The sequence below is a fragment of the Adiantum capillus-veneris genome, chromosome 25 (assembly GCF_014529385.1).
Source record: "Adiantum capillus-veneris isolate H3 chromosome 25, ASM1452938v2, whole genome shotgun sequence".
In the NCBI taxonomy this organism is placed as follows: domain Eukaryota; kingdom Viridiplantae; phylum Streptophyta; class Polypodiopsida; order Polypodiales; family Pteridaceae; genus Adiantum; species Adiantum capillus-veneris.
The window spans coordinates 81,944,682-81,965,946 of record NC_140955.1 but is presented as its reverse complement, the minus strand read 5'-3'; the positions used below and the strand labels follow the sequence as shown (position 1 = coordinate 81,965,946).

The 21,265-nt window shown below is 42.5% G+C and overlaps 1 protein-coding gene and 1 non-coding gene across 2 annotated transcripts; both read left to right on the top strand.

The window, feature by feature from the left end:
- The first annotated feature begins 15,941 nt into the window (after positions 1 to 15,941).
- On the top strand, positions 15,942 to 17,155 carry LOC147425176 (uncharacterized). The gene is made up of 4 exons (XM_086500032.1): positions 15,942 to 16,039; positions 16,230 to 16,571; positions 16,685 to 16,715; positions 16,959 to 17,155. Exons 1-4 carry the CDS (start codon positions 15,942 to 15,944, stop codon positions 17,016 to 17,018), a joined length of 531 nt encoding a protein of 176 aa, XP_086356158.1. The 3' UTR covers positions 17,019 to 17,155.
- On the top strand, positions 16,120 to 16,281 carry LOC147425177 (U1 spliceosomal RNA). Its single transcript, XR_015186519.1, has one exon. It is a non-coding gene; the product is annotated as a U1 spliceosomal RNA (small nuclear RNA).
- Positions 17,156 to 21,265: the final 4,110 nt, after the last annotated feature.

Below are 21,265 nucleotides of genomic sequence, written 5' to 3'. Positions count from 1 at the left end.
TGATGATATCATCATCTACTCCAAGTCTTTGGAGGAACATAAGCAACATCTCCAAGTGATTTTTCAAGCCTTGAGGGAGAACAAACTTTTTCTCAACCAAAAGAAAAGTGAATTCTTCCTTCAAGAGATTCAATATCTAGGTCATATTATCTCTCACGATGGTATTCGTATGGATCCATCAAAGTTAGAGGTAATAAAATCATGGCCTAACCCAAGGAATCTACATGAGCTAAGAAGCTTTATTGGTATGTGTGCATACTATAGACGCTTCATAGCAAAATTCTCTCAAGTAGCAGGACCACTACACGACTTAACAAAGAAGAACGTTAAGTTTGTATGGACTGCTAAGGAGCAAAATGCTTTTGAAAAACTCAAAGAGAAGCTTACTTCCCAACCAGTCCTCGTGCTTCCGGATCTCTCAAAGCCATTTGAGGTCCAATGTGATGCCTGTGGTGATTGCCTTGGAGCGGTTTTGCTTCAAGAAGGGCATGCCATAGCATATGAGAGCCGAAGACTCAATAGTGATGAACGAGTCTTGGGAATTTATGAGAAAGATCTTTTAGCTGTTCTACATGCCCTAGACACATGGAAGCAATACCTATTGGGGACTCCATTTATCCTACGAACCGACCACCAAAGTCTCAAGTATTTCATGACGCAAACCAGGCTTTCCGACAAACAAATGAGGTGGGAAAATTTTCTTTCACAATTTAATTTCCATATTGCTCACATAGCTGGTAAGCACAATCAAGTTGCCGATGCACTTTCACGACGACCAAAAGTTAATGCGGTGTCTATAGCTACTCACAATGATCTATCCTCTATGATAGATGAGTATGCTAATGACCTTGACTTTAGAGACATAATGTCAGCCCTTGCTTCGGGGAAGAAAGAGGAACCATTCACCTTGCAGGATGGTTATCTTCTCCACGGCAATAGGCTATGTGTTACCCATTCCCTTCGTGAGAAGGTTATGTATGAATCCCATGCTCCTCCATATGCAGGGCATAGAGGTATTCAACCTACTCTCCGAGGAGTAGAGACGTATTTCTATTGGCCTACCATGAAAGTGGACATACAAGAGTATGTTTCAAAATGTGTAGTATGCCAAAAGACCAAGTATGATAGAGGGAAGCAACCTGGATTACTCCAGCCATTGCCTATTCCAAATTCACCATGGGAGAGTATATCCATGGATTTCATCTTTGGATTACCCAAGTCTATCCATGGGAATACAGGAATATGGACAATAGTCGACAAGTTTAGCAAGCAAGCACATTTTATTCCTGTCAAAAAGACTATTAAGGCACATCAAATGGCAACTCTCTTCATATCTCAGATTTTCAAGCACCATGGATTACCCACATCCATCGTGTCAGATAGAGATCCTAGAATGACCAGTAATTTCTGGAAAGGTCTCTTTGAAAATCTAGGAACAAGATTGAATTTCTCTTCGGCCTATCACCCACAAACGGATGGCCAAAGTGAGATAGCCAATCTTACGATACTCGATCTACTCAAGACTTATGTTACCGAAGTAGATCAACGCTCACAATGGGAAAAGTATTTACCTCTAGTAGAGTATGTCTACAATAATACTATCCATACTTCTACGGGGAAAGGACCTTTCGAGATCATAGAGGGAAGACCTAAAAGTCCCTTGCTACTCGAAGTACATGGGAAGATCTTCGCCGCCGATGAGTATAGCCGTGACCTACAAGAATCTTTTCAAAAGATTAAGGAGGCTATAGCCATCTCTCAACAAAGGCAAAAAGCTGCTACTGATAAGCACAGAAGAGCCTTAATGTTCAAAGAAAATGATTGGGTCTTACTCAAGTTTCCTAAGGCTCGATTAAGGCAAACGACGGGCAAAAATCCTACGGGCCATCAAAAGTATTATGCTAAATTAGCAAAAAGATACTATGGTCCTTTCCAAATCTTGAAGCCCATCAATGAGACGGCTTATCAACTCAAGTTGCCCAACCATTGGCTTATACACAATGCCTTTCATGTAAGCCTACTTAAGCCCTACAAAGGAGAGCCACCAACTGAACCAATTATTGAAGACCCTCCCGAAGTTGAAGACCAAGAAGAGGTGCTACAACCCGAAGCTGTCCTTCGGCATGAAGACAAGGTACTACGACATGGTAAGATAATCCGACGGTATCTTATTAAGTTCAAAAATTATCCTTTTGAAGATGCTAGATGGATGCAAGGAGTACAACTTAAGGATAGTATGAACCTTGTCAATGCTTACAATGCTACATTAGAGTAAGCAAATGTACAAATTTCTTTTAAATGACTCATGTTTTTGTCTTATAAGACTAGTCCTCTTTTTAATTGTACACAAATTTAACTAGTATGCATGCTTAGAATCATGTTTGTGATGACGACGTCTCTACACCAAGTAGAATTTGTCACTCTACTTTGGGATAATGAAATGGACTAAAGAGCAGACATGCTTGCGGCAGCTATGTCTCCCAAGCACCAAATGGATTAGTCATCCATCTTGGAAAGATGTCGTAGGGTAAAAAAGGGATCCTCTACCCGCTAAGTACGATTGACTAATGACTAAGGCTTTATCTCTTCTACCTCATAGTCGAGGACGACTATGATTTCAAGAGAGAGGTAATGTCATAAAATCTAATATCTAACCAACCCAAATGATTTTCTCATATTAAATTGATCACTTAATGTGGGAGAATAAACGGGAATAAGTGTTAAGATATAGATATGTGCTTATAGATCTATCTCAACACGGGGCCAATAGTAAAGGGGCCCAAATGGGAGATGGTCTATCAAGAGCAAGGCTAACCAATGGAGCATAAGACCTTAGGGTTAGCTTCATTGAAGACCTCCAATAATATGTGTAAAAGTCCTTTGACCTTAGGTAAGCTAGGGTTGATGGGAACCCGGCCCAAACTCGAGGTGCTTGTCGTGCTTGAGGTGCTTGTCCTGCTTGAGGTGGTTGATTAAGATGCTTGAGGTGCTTGACTGGCTCCATGCTTGAGGTGCTTGACTTGGTGCATGATTAAGGTGCTTGAAGTGCTTTGAGAAGCTTGCCTGAGATGCTTGTGGGAACACCCCCTACTTCAAGTGCTTAGTCATGCTTGATGACTAAGGGGCTTGCTCATCCAAATTCAAAAAGATCCCTACAAGGAGGGGGGCGAGCCTACAAGGGGGGGGGGATGAGAGAGAACACACACACACACACAAGGGAAGCCCCAGCTTGAAGAGGCAGCAAGGACACTTGTCAAGTTCCTCCTCATGTTGCTCTCATGGTGTGCCTGAAACCTATTGGTTGGCCACCCAAGGGGTCCAATGATAATAAAGGATATTTAATTAATTGATTTTGCATTTATCAAGTCCTCTCTCTCAAAGGGGAAAGGGGGACACTTGTCTCAAGGCTATCCCTGTTGCTTGTAATGGCTCCTGCTTGTGATTGGCTAAGCCTGGAGGGGTCCAATGAGCTTCAAGCATGAGCTACAAGGGGGGGTCGACCCAAGCAAGCTAGGGGGGTGCTTAGGGGGTATACTCACCCACACACACTCACAAACACTCTCATTGTGTACTATGCAAAGTGCAAGAGCTCCCTCTCTTTCTCCAAGCAAGTAGAGGTTGAGAGCCTACACCAACACTCTTGGCTATGGAGTGCAAATCCATCCAAGAGCCATGCTTCAATGCTTGAGCTTGCCATATATTTCTTCTTCATTACTATGCTATTATGTATGCTAGCACAAGAGTTATGATAAGTGAGGAACTAGCTCTTTCTCGTATGAAATGTTTCTTCTTCCTCTTCCCTACCCTCATTCCCTGCTAGCTCTCTCCACCTTCGAAGGTGTTTGAGGTCTTGGGACTGAGGCTTGGTATAGTTAAAGCTTTCTTCAAGTTTAGGTTATGCTATGATGGTGATGCATGAAGCTTTCCATCTTCATTGCTTCACCTAGGTCACAAGGAACACAAAGAATGTATTGTAACAAGTCTCTCTTTATGGGAGGAATCATAATACAAATGCCTATTGGAGGGGGGACCGGCTCCACATAAATCCGGTCCTCAACTGTTGTCATGTTCTCTAAATTCTCTCTCTTGCAAAAGTATTGTCTATGCCAAGTTAACTAATTGCTATGATTATGTTGCTATCTTCAATCATGTCAACCCGCTATGCTCACAAAATCATTTCTTGAAAGTACTCTCATTAAATTCCGCTACTCTGAAATTGAATAGGCAAATTTCATTACAGACGGGCTATAAGCACAATCTTATCTTTCATCATCCACGCAACACAAAATATTGTGTGTCAACTATAGTAGAAGCATTTGCAATATCTACCATGCTAGGTAGCCATTGAGATATGCTGCTGAAATATTTTGAATCATTGTGTAGTATGAGAAAGCATAACTTACATAGCTTTGCTTGCCCAAAATGTAAGCAACATAAAAAGTCAAATACATAATAAAAAATGAGTGTATCTTATTCAGTGGAAGCAGATACCTTCCGAACAATTCTACCTTCTTTAAAAGGAAAGTAAGGCTTGAATCGTCTCCTACTATGCTTGATTTTTAATCTTCATGTATAGAGAACTTTCAACTCTTTGTGAGAATTTTGTTGATGGCATGCTCAAGTTGGTTCTTATAGTTTTCTTCTTGTATGGTTGCTGAAAAACAAAGCCGTGCTTGGACTCTTGAATGTTTGAAATCTCCAAGTTGCTTTTAGTCGTTGTCCAAACGGATCTTATACCTTGTAAAAGGTGTATGTACTTCGATTCTTGATAAATTTTTTGAGTTTACGAAAAAATCAACTGAATTGCTTTACGTTGGACACCTCGACAACGCTGTATGCTCTTGATGGTTTTTTCCTTGGGTCTCGTGTTGAACCTTGAAGGGGATGTCCAAGGGAGTAGGGAGGGGGGCATGATCACCCTCCCTTGATAAAATTAAGTGCCCAAGGCCTTTGGCCTTAGGGCGTTAATGTGAAAATAAAGCTCTGTGTGTGTGTGTGTGTGTGTGTGTGTGTGTGAGAGAGAGAGAGAGAGAGAGAGAGAGAGAGAGAGAGAGAGAGAGAGAGAGAGAGAGAGAGAGAGAGAACTAGCGCTCTGTGTATAGCTTCTCGGTGCTCACACTTATGGTGCATTTTTTTCCCTTGCACGACGTGAACCCACCAAGATCCTTTGCGCCCGTTTTTGTGCTAGTCGACCCGAGCCTCCTCCCTCTCAAGAGGCTCTTCACACGGCCTGCTGTCCCGCTTCAAGCTCCCCGCCTCGCAAGAGTCCTTCTCCATGCCTTCGTTTTCTCCACATCTACCACATGCAACATGCACATGCAAAGGCTCCCTTTCTAAAAATAGGTCCACGACCTCCGAAGCTCTGATATCAGTATGAAGACCCAGGGGCTGTCGTGAGAATACCTCTGCCCAACCACCCTTTAGATAGGCCCTTGGCCCTGCGTATTCGGTATTTCCCCTGTCCACACTTAGGTAGCTGGCCCTTGGCCTAGGTCCGTGACCCCCCTAGGATTGCCCTTGGCCTTACATTGATGACTAAAGACATTCATGTAACCTGTTTTCAATCGTTAATTGCGTGTTTTATTTATCTAGTAGTCTTCACGTGCTCTAAGGATGACATGCATGACTATATTTCCAATCATGGAACAACCGTTTGCTGGAAATAAAAAGGCAGCTCCATTCCATCATGAGTATCAAACACCTCAAGAAAAACTATAGAGCTACTACAAGTATTCCAGAAAGAGTTAAGCTTATGCGTGACTCTACATTGTGTTCCCAGTAGTTATGAATCCTGCCATGGGTATCAAGTGGCCACGATCAATCCTCCTCTAATAGTACACGACAGTCTTATTACAAACTCCATAAAGAATCCTACCCATGTCTCACATTGAGCATTATGAAGCGCATACTGCGCACAATCCCACACATAGCTCTCAACAAAAGCTTTCATGTGTGGCCAATAAAAGTACCTACTTACCAAGGCCAAAGTTTCATATACGTAAAGGTGTATTGCACTACATGTACTAGCATATTCAAAGTAAATTGCACAATGGGTAGCCAAATCTATAAGGCACACACACTTTTCCTTGCTTGACATTAAGAACATCAACGATCTCCTTAATGATGAATAAGGGAATCGTGTAGTTACTAGTATCATCCAAGTTAGGAAGTTCCTTGAGAGGAATAGTGTGTTCATCTTTCCCCAAAAATTCCTTTGATTGATTGTTGTAGAACATTTGATGAATGGTAAGGTGTGAAGTAGGTCCAGCTTATAGGATCTGCCTTTATCTTCTCTAGGTTTTAGAATGGTCCACATACCCATAAAATAATGCTAAGTACCTCTTGGTGGGAAGAGTTTTAGATTCCTTGGCTATTCTAAGATATACCCACATGCTTGCTTGTCGTGTACCTTGGGGGTAGGATTTTAAGCCATTGATGTGTGAAATTTTGTAAATTTTTTCTTTCCCTTCTCTTATACTAAGTCTTGGGCTATGGAGTATATCCATGTGCCTCAGGGTACGAGTCTCTCTCTCTCTCTCTCTCTCTCTCTCTCTCTCTCTCTCTCTCTCTCTCTCTCTCCAGGGGGGATTTGTTACCATATGCATGTGATAGTGATGTGTGTGAACACACTAGGACCGCCGGGACATTTTTCCCCTCTTTAGGAGGTTTTTTCCTCCGAGCATTGTATATATGCCCATCACTCTAGGGCTATCTATCTTTCCATTGCATACTAAGTAACACACTCTCTATTGTGTGCCTTGAGCTTCCTTCGTCTTCTCCAAGGTGTGTGCGTTTCTCTGCAACCATAATTCGAACAATGGTTGCCGAAAAACAAATCTGTGCTTGGACTCTTGAATGTTTGAAATCTCCAAGTCGCTTTTAGTCGTTGTCCAAACGGATCTTCTACCTTGTAAAAGGTGTATGTACTTTAATTCTTGGTAAATTTTTTGAATTTACAGAAAAATCAATTGAATTGCTTTACTTTGGCGCCTCGATAGTGATGTATGCTCTTGATGGTTTTTTTTCTTGAGTCTCGTGTTGAACCTTGAAGGGGATGTCCAAGAGAGTAGGGAAGGGGCGGGGGGGGGGAGGGGGGGGGGGGAGCATGGGCACTTGATCAAGTGCCCAAGGCGTTTGGCCTTAGGGTGTTAATGTGAAAATAAAGCTCTGTAAACGACTATGGCGACATGTCGCTTTGTGTGTGTGTGTGTGTGTGTGTGTGTGTGTGTGTGTGTGAGAGAGAGAGAGAGAGAGAGAGAGAGAGAGAGAGAGAGAGAGAGAGAGAGAGAGAGAGAGAGAGAGAGAGAGAGAGAGAGAGAGAGAGAGAGAGAGAGAGAGAGAACTAGCGCTCTGTGTATAGCTTCTCGGTGCTCACGCTTATGGCGCATTTGTTCCCTTGCACAACATGAACCCACCAAGCTCCTTTGCACCCGTTTTGGTACAAGTCGACCCGAGCCTCCTCCCTCTCAAGCGGCTTTTCACACGGCCAATCTCGCTTCAAGCTCCCCGCCTCGCAGGAGCCCTTCTCCACACCTTCGTTTTCTCCACATCTACCACATGCAACATGCACATGCAAAGGCTCCCTTTCTAAAAATAGGTCCACGACCTCCAAAGCTTTGATATCAGTATGAAGACCAAGGGGTTGCCGTGAGAATATATCTGCCCAACCACCCTTTAGATAGCCTCTTGGCCCTGCATATTTGTATTTCCCCTGTCCACACTTATGTAGCTGGCCCTTGGCTTGGGTCCGTGACCCCCCTAGGATTGCCCTTGGCCTTACATTGATGACTAAAGACATTTGTGTAACCTGTCTTCAATCGTTGATTGCGTGTTTTATTTATCTAGTAGTCTTCACGTGCTCTAAGGATGACATGCATGACTATATTTGCAATCATGGAACAACCGTTTGCTAGAAATAAAAAGGCAACTCCATTCCATCATGAGTATCAAACACCTCAAGAAAAACTATAGAGCTGCTACAAGTATTCCAGAAAGAGTTAAGCTTATGTGTGACTCTACATTGTGTTCCCAGTAGTTATGAATCTTGCCATGGGTATCAAGTGGCCACGATCAATCCTCCTCTAATAGTACACGACAGTCTTATTACAAAGTCCATAAAGAATCCTACGCATGTCTCACATTGAGCATTATGAAGCGCGTACTGCGCACAATCCCACACATAGCTCTCAACAAAAGCTTTCATGTGTGGTCAATAAAAGTACCTACTTACCGAGGCCAAAGTTTCATATATGTAAAGGTGTCTTGCACTACATGTACTAGCATATTCAAAGTAAATTGCACAATGGGTAGCCAAATCTATAAGGCACACACACTTTTCCTTGCTTGAAATTAAGAACATCAATGATCTCCTTAATGATGAATAAGGGAATTGACTTCTTAGGCTTTGAATAAGAGGTCCAATAAGATGCTTTACTCTTTGGTCATAGATCAACTCAAGTGGAACAATCGTGTAGTTACTAGCATCATTAGAAAGTTCCTACACATATTTCTTTCTTGGTCAACTACAATTGTTGGATTGGCGTGCAGATTATTATGCGTTCACAAAGTGACATCTACTTCCAAGAATTTAGAAGCTTTGAGGCTTGTGAGCTTGAATATGCTATCAACCTAGCAGCGAAGGCTGCACTCCTAGCCTTGCTAGTTGATTGAGCACAATTAGGGAATCTTGCATTTAGATAATCTTCTTAGCTTAGCTAGTACTAGAGTAGTTGTTTTAACCTTAGTCATAACTAACTAATTGATAAACTCACCCATAAGCCCAAAACTCTTGATTAATTAATTTCATCAAAGTGCAATTTATTTGTCCTTAATGGCAGTCTAGCATTTCATAAATCTTGCATTTACTCATTTCCACATGTACTTTACATTCCTCTTATGATTTATTGCCATATAATTCCGCTTGCATAAAACAGTGACTTTGCCTTGCAGATTCAAATCCAGATGCTCTACAAAATGGACCAAACGGGCTTTCGCTTACTAGCTTCCGAGGGCGGAATCTACATCAGGAAGGGGGGCCTGTTACCACCAAGCGATCAGCACCACTAAGCGACCACCTTTTATGTAGCCATGGGCCGGGCTTGTTGGACCCACTAGTAGTGTATGATGTTATTGGTCGGGCTTGTCAGTCAGATAAGAATGGTTAAGAGTGATCACCGATGAGAGGTGCACTCTAAAACTGGAACCTATAATGTCTGGGTAAGATTGGCTGCCCAAATGTGAGCGGGCAAGCGCATATAAAAGTCAATCTAAACCTAAAATACCTCATTCTCTCCTGTGTGCAATGCAAGAAGAGTGCTCTTGGTCCATCTTCTTCTTCGTCTCCCTTGTGTACTAGTGTGTGTGTGTGTGTGTGTGTGTGTGTGCTTGAGAGAGAGAGAGAGAGAGAGAGAGAGAGAGAGAGAGAGAGAGAGATTGAGCATTGTGGCGACACGACGGTAGCAAGGCGGTTGTGCGCAGCGCAACAACGACTCCTTCTTCTTCGCGGTGAGGAATCCTCCACGACAACAAGCGTGGAGCGGTGACTGACACACCATCGTCATCTTTGAGCTTACTAGTTTAGGCTAGTTGCGTGCTTGGAGCCATTTGTGGCTTGCACACAGTGTTAGGCAAGGCCCTTGCTTCGATACGTGCGGCAGACGCCCACAGCTTCACACATGGAAAGATTGGGTATTGCGTGAGCGATTGGATAAATTCTTAACTCCAAAGGTTGAGTACATGCTCATGAAGTTCAACCCTAAGGAGATGGCGGAGTTTCTATTATCGCTGATTAACAAGTAAGGTTCTTTACATTATGTTTGTTGCACTTGAATTTCAAATTGATGCTGAATTTTTACCAAAAAAATTAGGGTCACATATGAGTCCATGTGCCTCACACCACTAACCACAACATCTTCATGATGCAAAAGTTGGCACTTTTGCAGACCCACACTCCTTGTTGGACAAGGTCAATGAGGAGGGCAGGGCAAAAGCTAAGATAGTGCTTTGTGGCATGGCAATGAACCATTCAAGATGGCTTAGACTATTAATGTCTTTGCTAGTATAGCTACTGTGAAAGGTGAGTGTAAGTTATAGTACATGTGCATTGGATGACTTGACTATATTTGAATATCTTTGTGTTGTGTACTATACGAGGAATTTGATGCAATATATTGACAAAAAATGCAAAATTTGCTTGCTAAGGAAAGTAAAGAGTACCTTCCAAGAGAAGCAGAGTACAAAGCAAACTATGACGTGGCTCTAAGGGACATATAACTTCTTTGTTTGAAAGGGGGTAGTTGTCATCGCCAATCCAAAGAATGGCATGGACTTCTTTTGAAAGTGTATTTAATTTGTGGCTCGGGGAGAGAAGGGATGCAAAATGACCCCCTTCAGAGTGTCTCAGATTGCAGGTGCACGCATCAGCCCTGCAGACTGAGTATTCTTTTCTTTTGAATGTATCTAATATTATGTCCAATAAAACATTGTAGGAAATGTTTTTTGGTGGACATATTGTCCAAGAGCAAGGTTTCTATGACCAAGGTATCTATTCCAACACAAGAGAAGGTTTCCATGACAAAGGTATCTATTCCAACACAAGAGAAGCCATTCTCAGAAAGGCTAAGAATGTATGTTTACTTGTGGCAACTGGAAAGATGGGTATAGTAACATTAGAGGACGGGATCATATACATGAGTGCAATGTTGCTAATGCTTGAAGTGCAAGGGTGTATTGAGCTTGGCGGAGAAGATGCAGGTTGAGAACTCAACGGTGAAGAACCTCCATGTATGTGCTACACCCAATTATGGACTATCTCTTGGAGAGACAATGCAAGCTTTTTTACAAGACCACTTTGACAAAGCATTTGAGCGGTGGAAGACAACCATACAAGCCACATACAATGGAGAGGACTAGCCGCACTTTGCATGCACGATGTGATGCTTAGTATACAAGTATTTAACTATCAAGTTTTATTGTTGTGTATGATTTATATTGTATGTTTTGGTCAATGGAGTCTATATTGTAATTTGTAAATGGTGGTTGGATGCCCTCAAGAAAGGTTTGCATAGTCTAAACCCTAAGCATCCAACAATGTATGGGTGGAGTCTAAGAGAGAGGAGAGTGGGATCTATTTTGATGAGTGGATAGACAAGTTTCATGGTGAGGATGCGTGGAGAGATTGTCCATGGTTCTTGGACTATGTCGATGGCGAGTTCCTCAAAAACAAAGCAAAAGCATACAACGGTAATTTATTTCCTTCTTATGCAGATAACATGATACTCATTGGTGTATAGTGTCCTCACTATCCTTACAACATTACACAAGAAGGTTAGGGAAAGGGCAAGAGCACAAGTATCACCATCAATTAGCCTCTCGATGCCCTTTCTACTATCATGGCCATGGGACGTCCAAGCCCAAACACAACAACTGCAGGACCATCAAGTGGAAAGAAGAGAGGTTGAGTAACCATTGAAGAATTGGAGGAGTCATGAAAAGAGTAGCAGATTGAAAGGAGTGAACGGCAAGGTGGTGGTGCATATTTTGGGCAGGGCGACTTCAAGTGATGCTCGAAATCACATAGGTCGAGTCCATCGTAGGGTTTGAGATCTAGGGGCTCGATATGTGAACTAGGTCCATTGGCATTTAGTTAAGGATCCAGTTTGCAAGCATATATACTCATCATAGCTAGCACATCTTTTTGCAGTAGATAACAAGTCTACTTAGTACTTGAGAGACATAGATGGTGGAAGTGTGTGTCCTTTTGTATGCATACATTTTGGAACATTTGAAACATAAAAGAAGAGCATTTAGATGAACAACTCAAACAAGAGAAAATATTTTCCTTTATTTTCTTTTGCAAAATTTACATAATGATTAATTTCCATACAACTCATTGTAATAATTAATCATGTACATTGAATCCATCAACTCAAATTAGCTTCAACTCACATAGATATATTCTTAACAGTGATTAAATGTTCCAAAAACATATAGCTTAAACGTGAGCATTCCCATTACGTTTGCATATCCAATTTAGGCATTTACGAAGTATTTTTTCTCTTTAGTTTAAAAATAGAAAATCATGTTTTAAGCTTCAAACTTAATTATAGCTGCCTTGAAACATTGTAGGATGGTAGAAAATGAATTCCAGTCATTAAACTTTCTTGGGGCTCTTACCAAATGCAATTTTGATAACATTACCATGTTCGTATATCATAGTCATCCTTGATTATAAATCATCTTAACAAAAATGGGGATATGGTGCTTGTGTGTCCTCATTTGAGAAACAACACCATTTTGCAAGAGGTGGCTACTCTACTCAATATGTGAGAGACATAGTTTACTACAAGGGTGTTTCAATACATATAGCCTACACACCTTTCTATAGTAGATGGCTAGTCTACACGGTGCTTGAGGGACAGGCTGTCACAAGTGTGTCTTCTTCCATGAAAATCTTTAAATAAATTAGAACTTTAATGAATACATAAGAGAAATACAGAAAAAAGTTGCTTTATTAAAACTTATTTTTACATCAATGTCTTGTTTTAAGTTAGCTTAAGTTATTAGTTTGTTTTTTTCTTTTGAACCAATGTATATATGTACAAGGTTCCTTACTTTAGGGTTGTAGCTTATACGCATACTTGAGGAACCTTGGTAGTTGGAAATGTCATCAAGCTACTCAAACTCATGCTATGTTTAATACGTGTCTCCATAAGAGGAAGTCATATGCTTACTTGAAAGGCATAACTTTCAGCCAAATAGATGGAAAATTCAGCTTATAAGCCAATCATTTAGCCTTTTCATAAATTAAAAACCTTTCTCATGACCACTTGTGTGACTTTACATGAGGTTGGTGATGTATGCATTTCTCATTGTCGTGGTCCTTGCTTGTGTTTACTCGTTTACAAACCTCATTGGACATGGCACAACAATCATTTGTTGAATGCAACTTAAAAGAACTTTGATGCCCTAGCAAAAGATTTTATCCTTGAAATCATATAATAAGGTGCGCATTTAGCTTTATAATATTATCTAAAAGGTCGCGTGCGTGCACACACACACACACACACACACACACACACACACATATAGACACTCGTTTGCAAAATGTCATGATCTTGAACTCAAGAGAGTTACAATGCTTTTGTTGAGAACTGGCTCTTTTATTGCAACATTTATATGCTACCATTTAGCTTTAGAAAACATCTTGAAGACTACATACATATTCATTTACCAAAAGTAGTAGCAAAGTCATCATGTTAAACTTTGAAGAGTTCCAATGTGTAATCTTGCCACTTACTCTTTTGTTTGGCTAAATTGGGTCAAAGATCACACCCATACTTACTTGCATCAAAGTTTTTGCACTATGTAATACTTCAAATATTGAGAAACATACGGATATCTCTTGTTCTCAAGTATTGCAAGTTAAAACCTTGTCATAGTAGCATTAAATGTCCACAATGGCCTTTAGCAAGAAAGACGGTGTCATAAAATCTAATATCTAACCAACCCAAATGATTTTCTCATATTAAATTGATCACTTAATGTGGGAGAATAAACGGGAACAAGTGTTAAGATATAGATATGTGCTTATAGATCTATCTCAACACGGGGCCAATAGTAAAGGGGCCCAAATGGGAGATGGTCTATAAAGAGCAAGGCTAACCAATGGAGCATAAGACCTTAGGGTTAGCTTCATTGAAGACCTCCAATAATATGTGTAAAAGTCCTTTGACCTTAGGTAAGCTAAGGCTGAGCTTGAGGTGGGTACCCGGCCCAAACTTGAGGTGCTTGTCGTGCTTGAGGTGCGTGTCCTGCTTGAGGTGCTTGATTAAGATGCTTGAGGTGCTTGACTGGCTCCATGCTTGAGGTGCTTGACTTGGTGCATGATTAAGGTGCTTGAAGTGCTTTGAGAAGCTTGCCTGAGATGCTTGTGGGAACACCCCCTACTTCAAGTGCTTAGTCATGCTTGATGACTAAGGGGCTTGCTCATCCAAAGTCAAAAAGATCCCTACAAGGAGGGGGGCGAGCCTACAAGGGGGGGGGGGGGATGAGAGAGAACACACACACACACACACACACACACACACACACACACACACACACACACACACACACACAAGGGAAGCCCCAGCTTGAAGAGGCAGCAAGGACACTTGTCAAGTTCCTCCTCATGTTGCCCTCATGGTGTGCCTGAAACCTATTGGTTGGCCACCCAAGGGGTCCAATGATAATAAAGGATATTTAATTAATTGATTTTGCATTTATCAAGTCCTCTCTCTCAAAGGGGAAAGGGGGACACTTGTCTCAAGGCTATCCCTGTTGCTTGTAATGGCTCCTGCTTGTGATTGGCTAGGCCTGGAGGGGTCCAATGAGCTTCAAGCATGAGCTACAAGGGGGGGTCGACCCAAGCAAGCTAGGGGGGTGCTTAGGGGGTATACTCACCCACACACACTCACAAACACTCTCACTGTGTGCTATGCAAAGTGCAAGAGCTCCCTCTCTTTCTCCAAGCAAGTAGAGGTTGAGAGCCTACACCAACACTCTTGGCTATGGAGTGCAAATCCATCGAAGAGCCATGCTTCAATGCTTGAGCTTGACATCTATTTCTTCTTCATTACTATGCTATTATGTATGCTAGCACAAGAGTTATGATAAGTGAGGAACTAGCTCTTTCTCGTATGAAATGTTTCTTCTTCCTCTTCCCTCTCTCTCTCTCCCTCTCCCTCTCTCTCTCCCTCTCTCTCTCTCTCTCTCTCTCTCACACACACACACACACACACACACACACACTCATGCTCATGGGTTTATGCAAAAGGGAAATTATATGTCCAAGTGTGTATTTGAGTAGCGATGGCAATTTCTCGTGTTTATAACAGTGGCATCAGATTAAGGTTTTTGATTTGCAAGAAATGCCAATGCATACATATAAACTCGGTCAACATCTGAGAAGCTAGCATAAGGATGGTCAAGGTCAATCTAAAGTTTTTAATTCAAATTTTACTAAGAAGATCAAAGATTGAAGAACCCCACAACGATGAATGATGAAGATGTCAATGCTGAGGTGATTTTGTAAAAGAGATTTGGCATAGTAGCATTTAGTATGAGCGTAGAGAAGAGGCGAACTTCTGATTGGCACATTCGAGAGTCGAGTGTTTGGGTCCTCCTCCTAAGGATGCAAATCGAAGATAGTAATACTTATTATTTTGATTTGTATTTTTATTGTATGCATTTTCAAATTCTCTACAATTCGAATACTGCAAGAATCATATAAAAGTCATAAAGATTTTATAATTTGCATTAATGCTGAAGATAGTACTATGCATTAAATAAATAAATAAACTCTCTCTCTCTCTCTCTCTCTGACATATGATGTACACTCTCTCTCTTCCTTGGTAAGCAGCCCCAGTACGAGTTCTCCTACACGTATTTCTTTCTCGATGAACTGCCATCGCTAGATTGGCATGCATAATGTTACGGGTACACAAAGCGACATCTACTTCCAAGAATTTAGAAGCTTTGCGGTTTGTGAGCTTAAATATGCTATCCACCTAGCGAGAAGGCTGCACTCGTAACCTTGCTAGATGATTGAGCAAAAGTCACACAAAGGAGCACCTCTTGCCATGCTTGCATGTTGACTCTATTATTGAAGGCTGTTAACAAGCTTCTGTTTTAAATTATTTTAAAGTCTAAGCTTTCATATTCAAGCCTTTGCTTTACTGGAGGTAATGCCCACTCGCAATCCTCGACCAAACCAACGCCCTTGGAAATCATATACAGAAGAAGAAGAAGAAAAGATATAAGTTCAAAAGATACAATTGGATTGGTTGAATTGTTCAAATCGGCATGATGGGATTTCATCAATTTCTTGAATTGGCACGCATTGATGGACAACACCTTCTACAGTTGATGAAAATGAGGTAAACGCATATACTCATGCCACAATGAAAGTGGCATCAAAGCAAGGTTTTGATTTGCGAGCGAGGAATGCCATCATCACAACACTCTTGGATGTGGATGATAGAGATGACATATTCATTGGGTATGAAAATTGAGTTATCCCATCGGCGCTACCGGCGAGGTGCGTTGGTATAAGAGGGGACGTGGGTGGCAGGTGAAGTCATACTTACCTGGGCGGGGTCAATCGGTGATCAGGAAGGCCGATGGCCTAGGGTCGGCCTCTCCATTGCACTGCGGACGGGCCGCACCCTAGCATCTCCCCTCTGAGGGAGAGTGCACGTCATAATTTGTGGCAGCGGGGGCTCGCGTTCGCGCGGCCCCCATTCCAATCTCAACCTCCAACTGATAAGAGGCGATCACGATTTGTTGGTCTTGCTGTCTAGGTATTGCAGGCCTGTGTGCGCTGTCTGTACAGTTGGAACGATCAGAAAATCTGATGGGACAGTTCATTGGATGTTTGACTTCCTCATCCGTCTCTCTCTGTTGCCGGGCAGGGCAGTCTCAGTCTCCTTCTCTGGAGAGAGTCTCGCTGACTCCGCTGTGGTGTTGTTGATCTCTTGTGCGCAGCTGCTGCTGAGGAGCGTTAGTTGGAGCGATCAGATCAGAGTCTCAAGGTCCTGGCTGATGTCTCATCTGTTTTTTGGGCGCCCGTCATTGCAAATTCTCTCCAGCATTTGTTGATCTGCAACACAGGTCTTCACATGACCACTATGAGGTTCTACTATAGACAGTTGTCCCCGGGAGAGCAAGCAATAAAGGTGAAGAAGAGTATATCTCAAGTCTCTGTGGGCGTACCGTTTTTGCACGTGCATGGTTGATGTTCTAGGACATATTGATAGTGAACGGTAGCGTAGATTGTTGCACATGCATGATTGATGTTCTTGGACGTGCTGGGCACCAATTGTAGTTGAAGGCAATGAATGCTATGTACAGCTAGAAATAAATGTCCAACTAGAAAACTTCACTTCACTCTTTGTAAGGTATTGTATGTTTTGTTATAGTATGCCATGAGCTCCAAAATATACACTCCTCCTCAAGCAATACCAACTTGCTGGAAGTAGCAATACACGATGCAAGCGCAAATCCAGAAAAAGGGATGGAAGCGCAAATCCACGTTTGGCAACGGGATATATATTCACACTCTCCATAGCCAGTGGGATATTTCAGTTCAGCTGGCTCTTCCAAGGCAGCAAAGGAGGGGGAGGGTCGCTGATGCGGTGGGCTCATACCACACTGTTCCTGAGCCCAAGGTCTAGATGTCGCCATCGATCATGATAATGATGTGCCTTCAAGCTTCTTAGTAGATGAAGAAGAGGAAAAAGAGGCCGAACATGAGGCCCACATGCTTGCTTTTCCAGCCCTCCACGCTGCCTATGCTTGTAAACAAAAATAGCTTGCACGATCCTATGCAGCCTTTAGGCTTTCCTTCACAATCGCGAGCATTTTCTGCATAGCTTGTAGACAATCATTACAGACTATCACCACTATGCGCACTGCTATAAGGCAATTCAATTTCCACGAGATACTTTTTCCAATCCATTCGACGCCTAAAGACGTGCACGTAACACGTCTTCAATAGTCCATTATGTGTTTTTTTTTAGTATATGCCAAGGTGCCTTGCATTACATGAAAAAGGATACTCAAAAGTAAATTGCACAAGAGATAGGCAAGCCTGTAAGGCACATACACTTTGCCTTGCTTGAAAGTAAGAACATCAATTATTTCCTCGGTGATGAATACCCGGAAGATAATCCACAGTACTTCTTGGTGGGAAGAGTTTAGAGTCCTCGGCTATTCTAAGATATACCCACATGCATGCTTGTAGCCCTTCGGACTACAGAAGCTGTCGTCACGACTCATGACTCGGTTGAGTGGAGGAGATTCTTACGGTTTTGGCTCTATCCATGGTCATGTAGCTTCCTAGAGGCCTGGTGGATGTTTATCCTACCTTCCCGGTGCTTCCAAATGTTGCCTAGGCCCTTCTCCACATTTTTCCACTTTTTCTTCTATTTATTAGGTCGTGGGGCTTGATGTTTGGGTCGGGCATCCAGCCTACGGCACTATGTAGTGGGCAGGGGCAGTGGCTAGCTATGTAGACGAGGGGCGAAGACTTCAAGACACATTCAAGGCAAGATCACATGATGCCCTTGGTGTGGTAGGTTGGTTATGCCATTTCCCTCTTGAATAACAGGACTTGAGTTCAACTCTCCTCGTCAGATAGATCTTTAAGGTCTTTTGGGATAGTTTCCTATGACGCTAAAATTCTCTTCTTCTAGATCGGTCTAGCTAGCTACCAGTAGGAAATGCATCTTGTTCTCTCAGGATGCTTGGGGGTGGTTGTCGATCTAAGGCCAAGTCACTGGTCTCATGTGCAAGAGAAGATGGCAGTAGGAGTAGCAGTTGTGCATGTACCAGGGGTCTATCCATTTAGGGCATAACAAATCTATGCTAGACCACCCTTGGCCACTTGTGTTTGCAGCTTTGTATCAGCATGGGGAGCCTCTCTCCCTCTCTCTATGTCTCTCTCTTTCAGAGGTCCTGTCTCTTTCTAGCTCAGTGACCTCTCTTCTTCAAAGTGGCCTTGTATACGTATGTGGCATTGCAAGTGTTCTCTGGTGTCAAAGAATCATGATTGGAGTCGAGGTGTCCACCGGATAAAACACATAGTCGCATAGTCTCTCTTAGTACACAGTCCCACAGTTCAGAAACGAGTCAGTCATTGCATGAAAAGGAACCTCTCTCAATCGTTTCTTCTCCTAAGCAGGACACGCATTTTGTGCATTGATAGAGATTTAATTGTTCGTGAGGATCATCACGCCCTCAAGTTGCTCCAATCTGTACCGAGTACAACTTTTGGATGGTGTGCTTTTTTCCACAGTGCAATCAATATCATGGCGGATGTTTTCTTGAGCCACTAGAAAACGCTAGAGGATCTGGCAGAATCCAAAAACGCTGGTTGTCTAACTGGCTGAAAACACAAGGTCTTCTGCCGTCTTGTTGAGGAGAGAACATTGCAAGCCTGAGCTTCTTCTGTCTCTTCTGCTTCTACTGAGTGACCATTGGGTTTCTTTTATGTTTCCTTAGCGATTTGCCCTACTTACTTTTCCAACAAAAGTCACTTATTAATAAATGAGTGAAAAATGTGTATATTGTGAAAAAGGGTTCTATGCTCTGTAAAATGCTCATGATGCGTACCGAATGCCTTGCTGATGATTATATTGTGTGCAATCAGAGGATATGCAACTAATCTAGGTGCCTGGACATGCACGGCTTACTCACAGGCTCACAAAGGTGCCAGAACACTTCCTAGGCGCTGACCTGAACCCTAGACCTGAGATAGCTTGTCCACATGCACATAGGGTTAGATGTGCATGTGACATCCCGTCCCTTTCAAAGTGAGGTACTCGTACCGAGCTGTATGGCGTCGAGGGAGTGCACCAACAACTCCTGGAATTCTGCGAAGAACTCTTCGCCGGCCCACTCTGATGCGTGGGTCGTGCAATACTTGAACTTCATGAAGGACTGCAATGCTTTCTTTTTTGGGCCGTGCCGAAAGCGACAAAAAATGATCTGTCGCGGCTTTAATTCTCCATCTTCGGCTATGGTTGTGGGTCCACCTTCTTCAAGAATCTCCGAGGAGGAAAATTCTTGAAACCATGTCCAACACAAAACCATAAACATACCCATTCCGTGTAGAGTAACTGGAAAAATACTATTCTTTCTAAATGACTGTGCATGCAATGCAGATGAACAAAGTGACGGAGTGCCAAACCGTTCACCAAACACATGCAAAAAGTGGGATCGAAACTTGACTTTTCGACCTAAATCTATCAACTGTTGCAAATCACAACGGAAATGCCGATGCTTGATGGACAATCTTATTCGTGCTCTTTCTCAGATTGTGTCATGCCAAGGAAGAAACATGTAAAAGCGATTGACAAAACGGACAATCGAGAAACAATGTGAATTCCTTAATGCAAACTTTTATTCGTTTCGAGAGTAATCCACATACATCCGTGCTCATCCGTGAGTGAATCAAGTGCATCGTACAATACGGCATGCCTGTGAAAAGGGAACACATAAAGACGGTGACGAAAATACAAGAAATCGTCACGAATCAAAAATTCCAACAATGCATGCTGACTAATCATGAGAACACACAAAACTTCCGTGTAATGAGAGAGTCCATACCGGGAGCGAAGCCCGACACCTCGAGAGGAGTTGTCTGGATAACCTCCAAGCGGGCTCTTTCTACAAGAGAGGCACCAATCACATCATGCATACTGCTTGAATCAAACAAGATCACCATGCGTTGACCATTCTCATGACCATAACACTTCATGAGAGACTCATCAGCTAGATGATCATTAGAAACTTGGGACACACTAGTATTCTTATATATGGCATTAACAGAGGATGTGGGTTCTGTGGGTTCTTGAGGTTCGTTGGATACGTTCTTAGGACATGTCTTCTTTATATGACCCTTGAGGTGACATTGATAACATCGACCTTCCTTAGCATAAATGACTTGTTCTTTTGGCGTTATGTATCCTCCTACAATTTCTTGTGTAGCTTTTTCATCTGGGGTTAGCTTAGGGTTAGCAGGTGATTTAGCTTTACGCCTTTCTTTCTTCACGGTCGCGATCCAAGGCGGCGCGTTGTGCCTCTTGTTGTAGCATCATGTCCATCATTGACTTGACCAAAGCCTCCATAGGATTTGGTGCAACCCGTGGCGTACATGGGGAAGGGGGAGGATCGGAAAAAAATCCTCCTGGTAAGGAAAATTCTTTGTCACCAACTACTCTTATCACCTTCAGGCAAAGTATCCATTCCGCTTTGCGTGACGACCATACACTGAGATCTTGGGTACTTAAGTTCTTAAGAAACTTGGGCTCTTGAGGTTCTTGGGTTCTTGAGGTTCTTGAGTTCTTGAGGTTCTTGAGTTCTCTAGCTTGCAATCGATGTTTGAGAATGCTTTTCTCTTACCCGAGCTCGACTCTTCCCTGCAGGCGCACCCCTTGGCGGCCTTGCGCTCACACCAAAGTTGCTTTTTCCCCACCTCAAGTCGATTGGCCGGCCGCTAAGTGCACAGTCCGCTCTCAATGAGTGAAAAGAGGAACAAGGGGAGGCTGGACAAGCCCTTCTTTCCTAGGTTACTTGTCACTCTTCAAAAACACGATTAGGAATCAACACACCCAAGTGGACTTGGGTTATGTGCGACCGCAACAAGAAAAAAATTTCTTGTGGTTCTTTCCTTGAGTGATACAGAACACTGCCAAAACTCTGATACCAATGTAAGGTGCAGCGG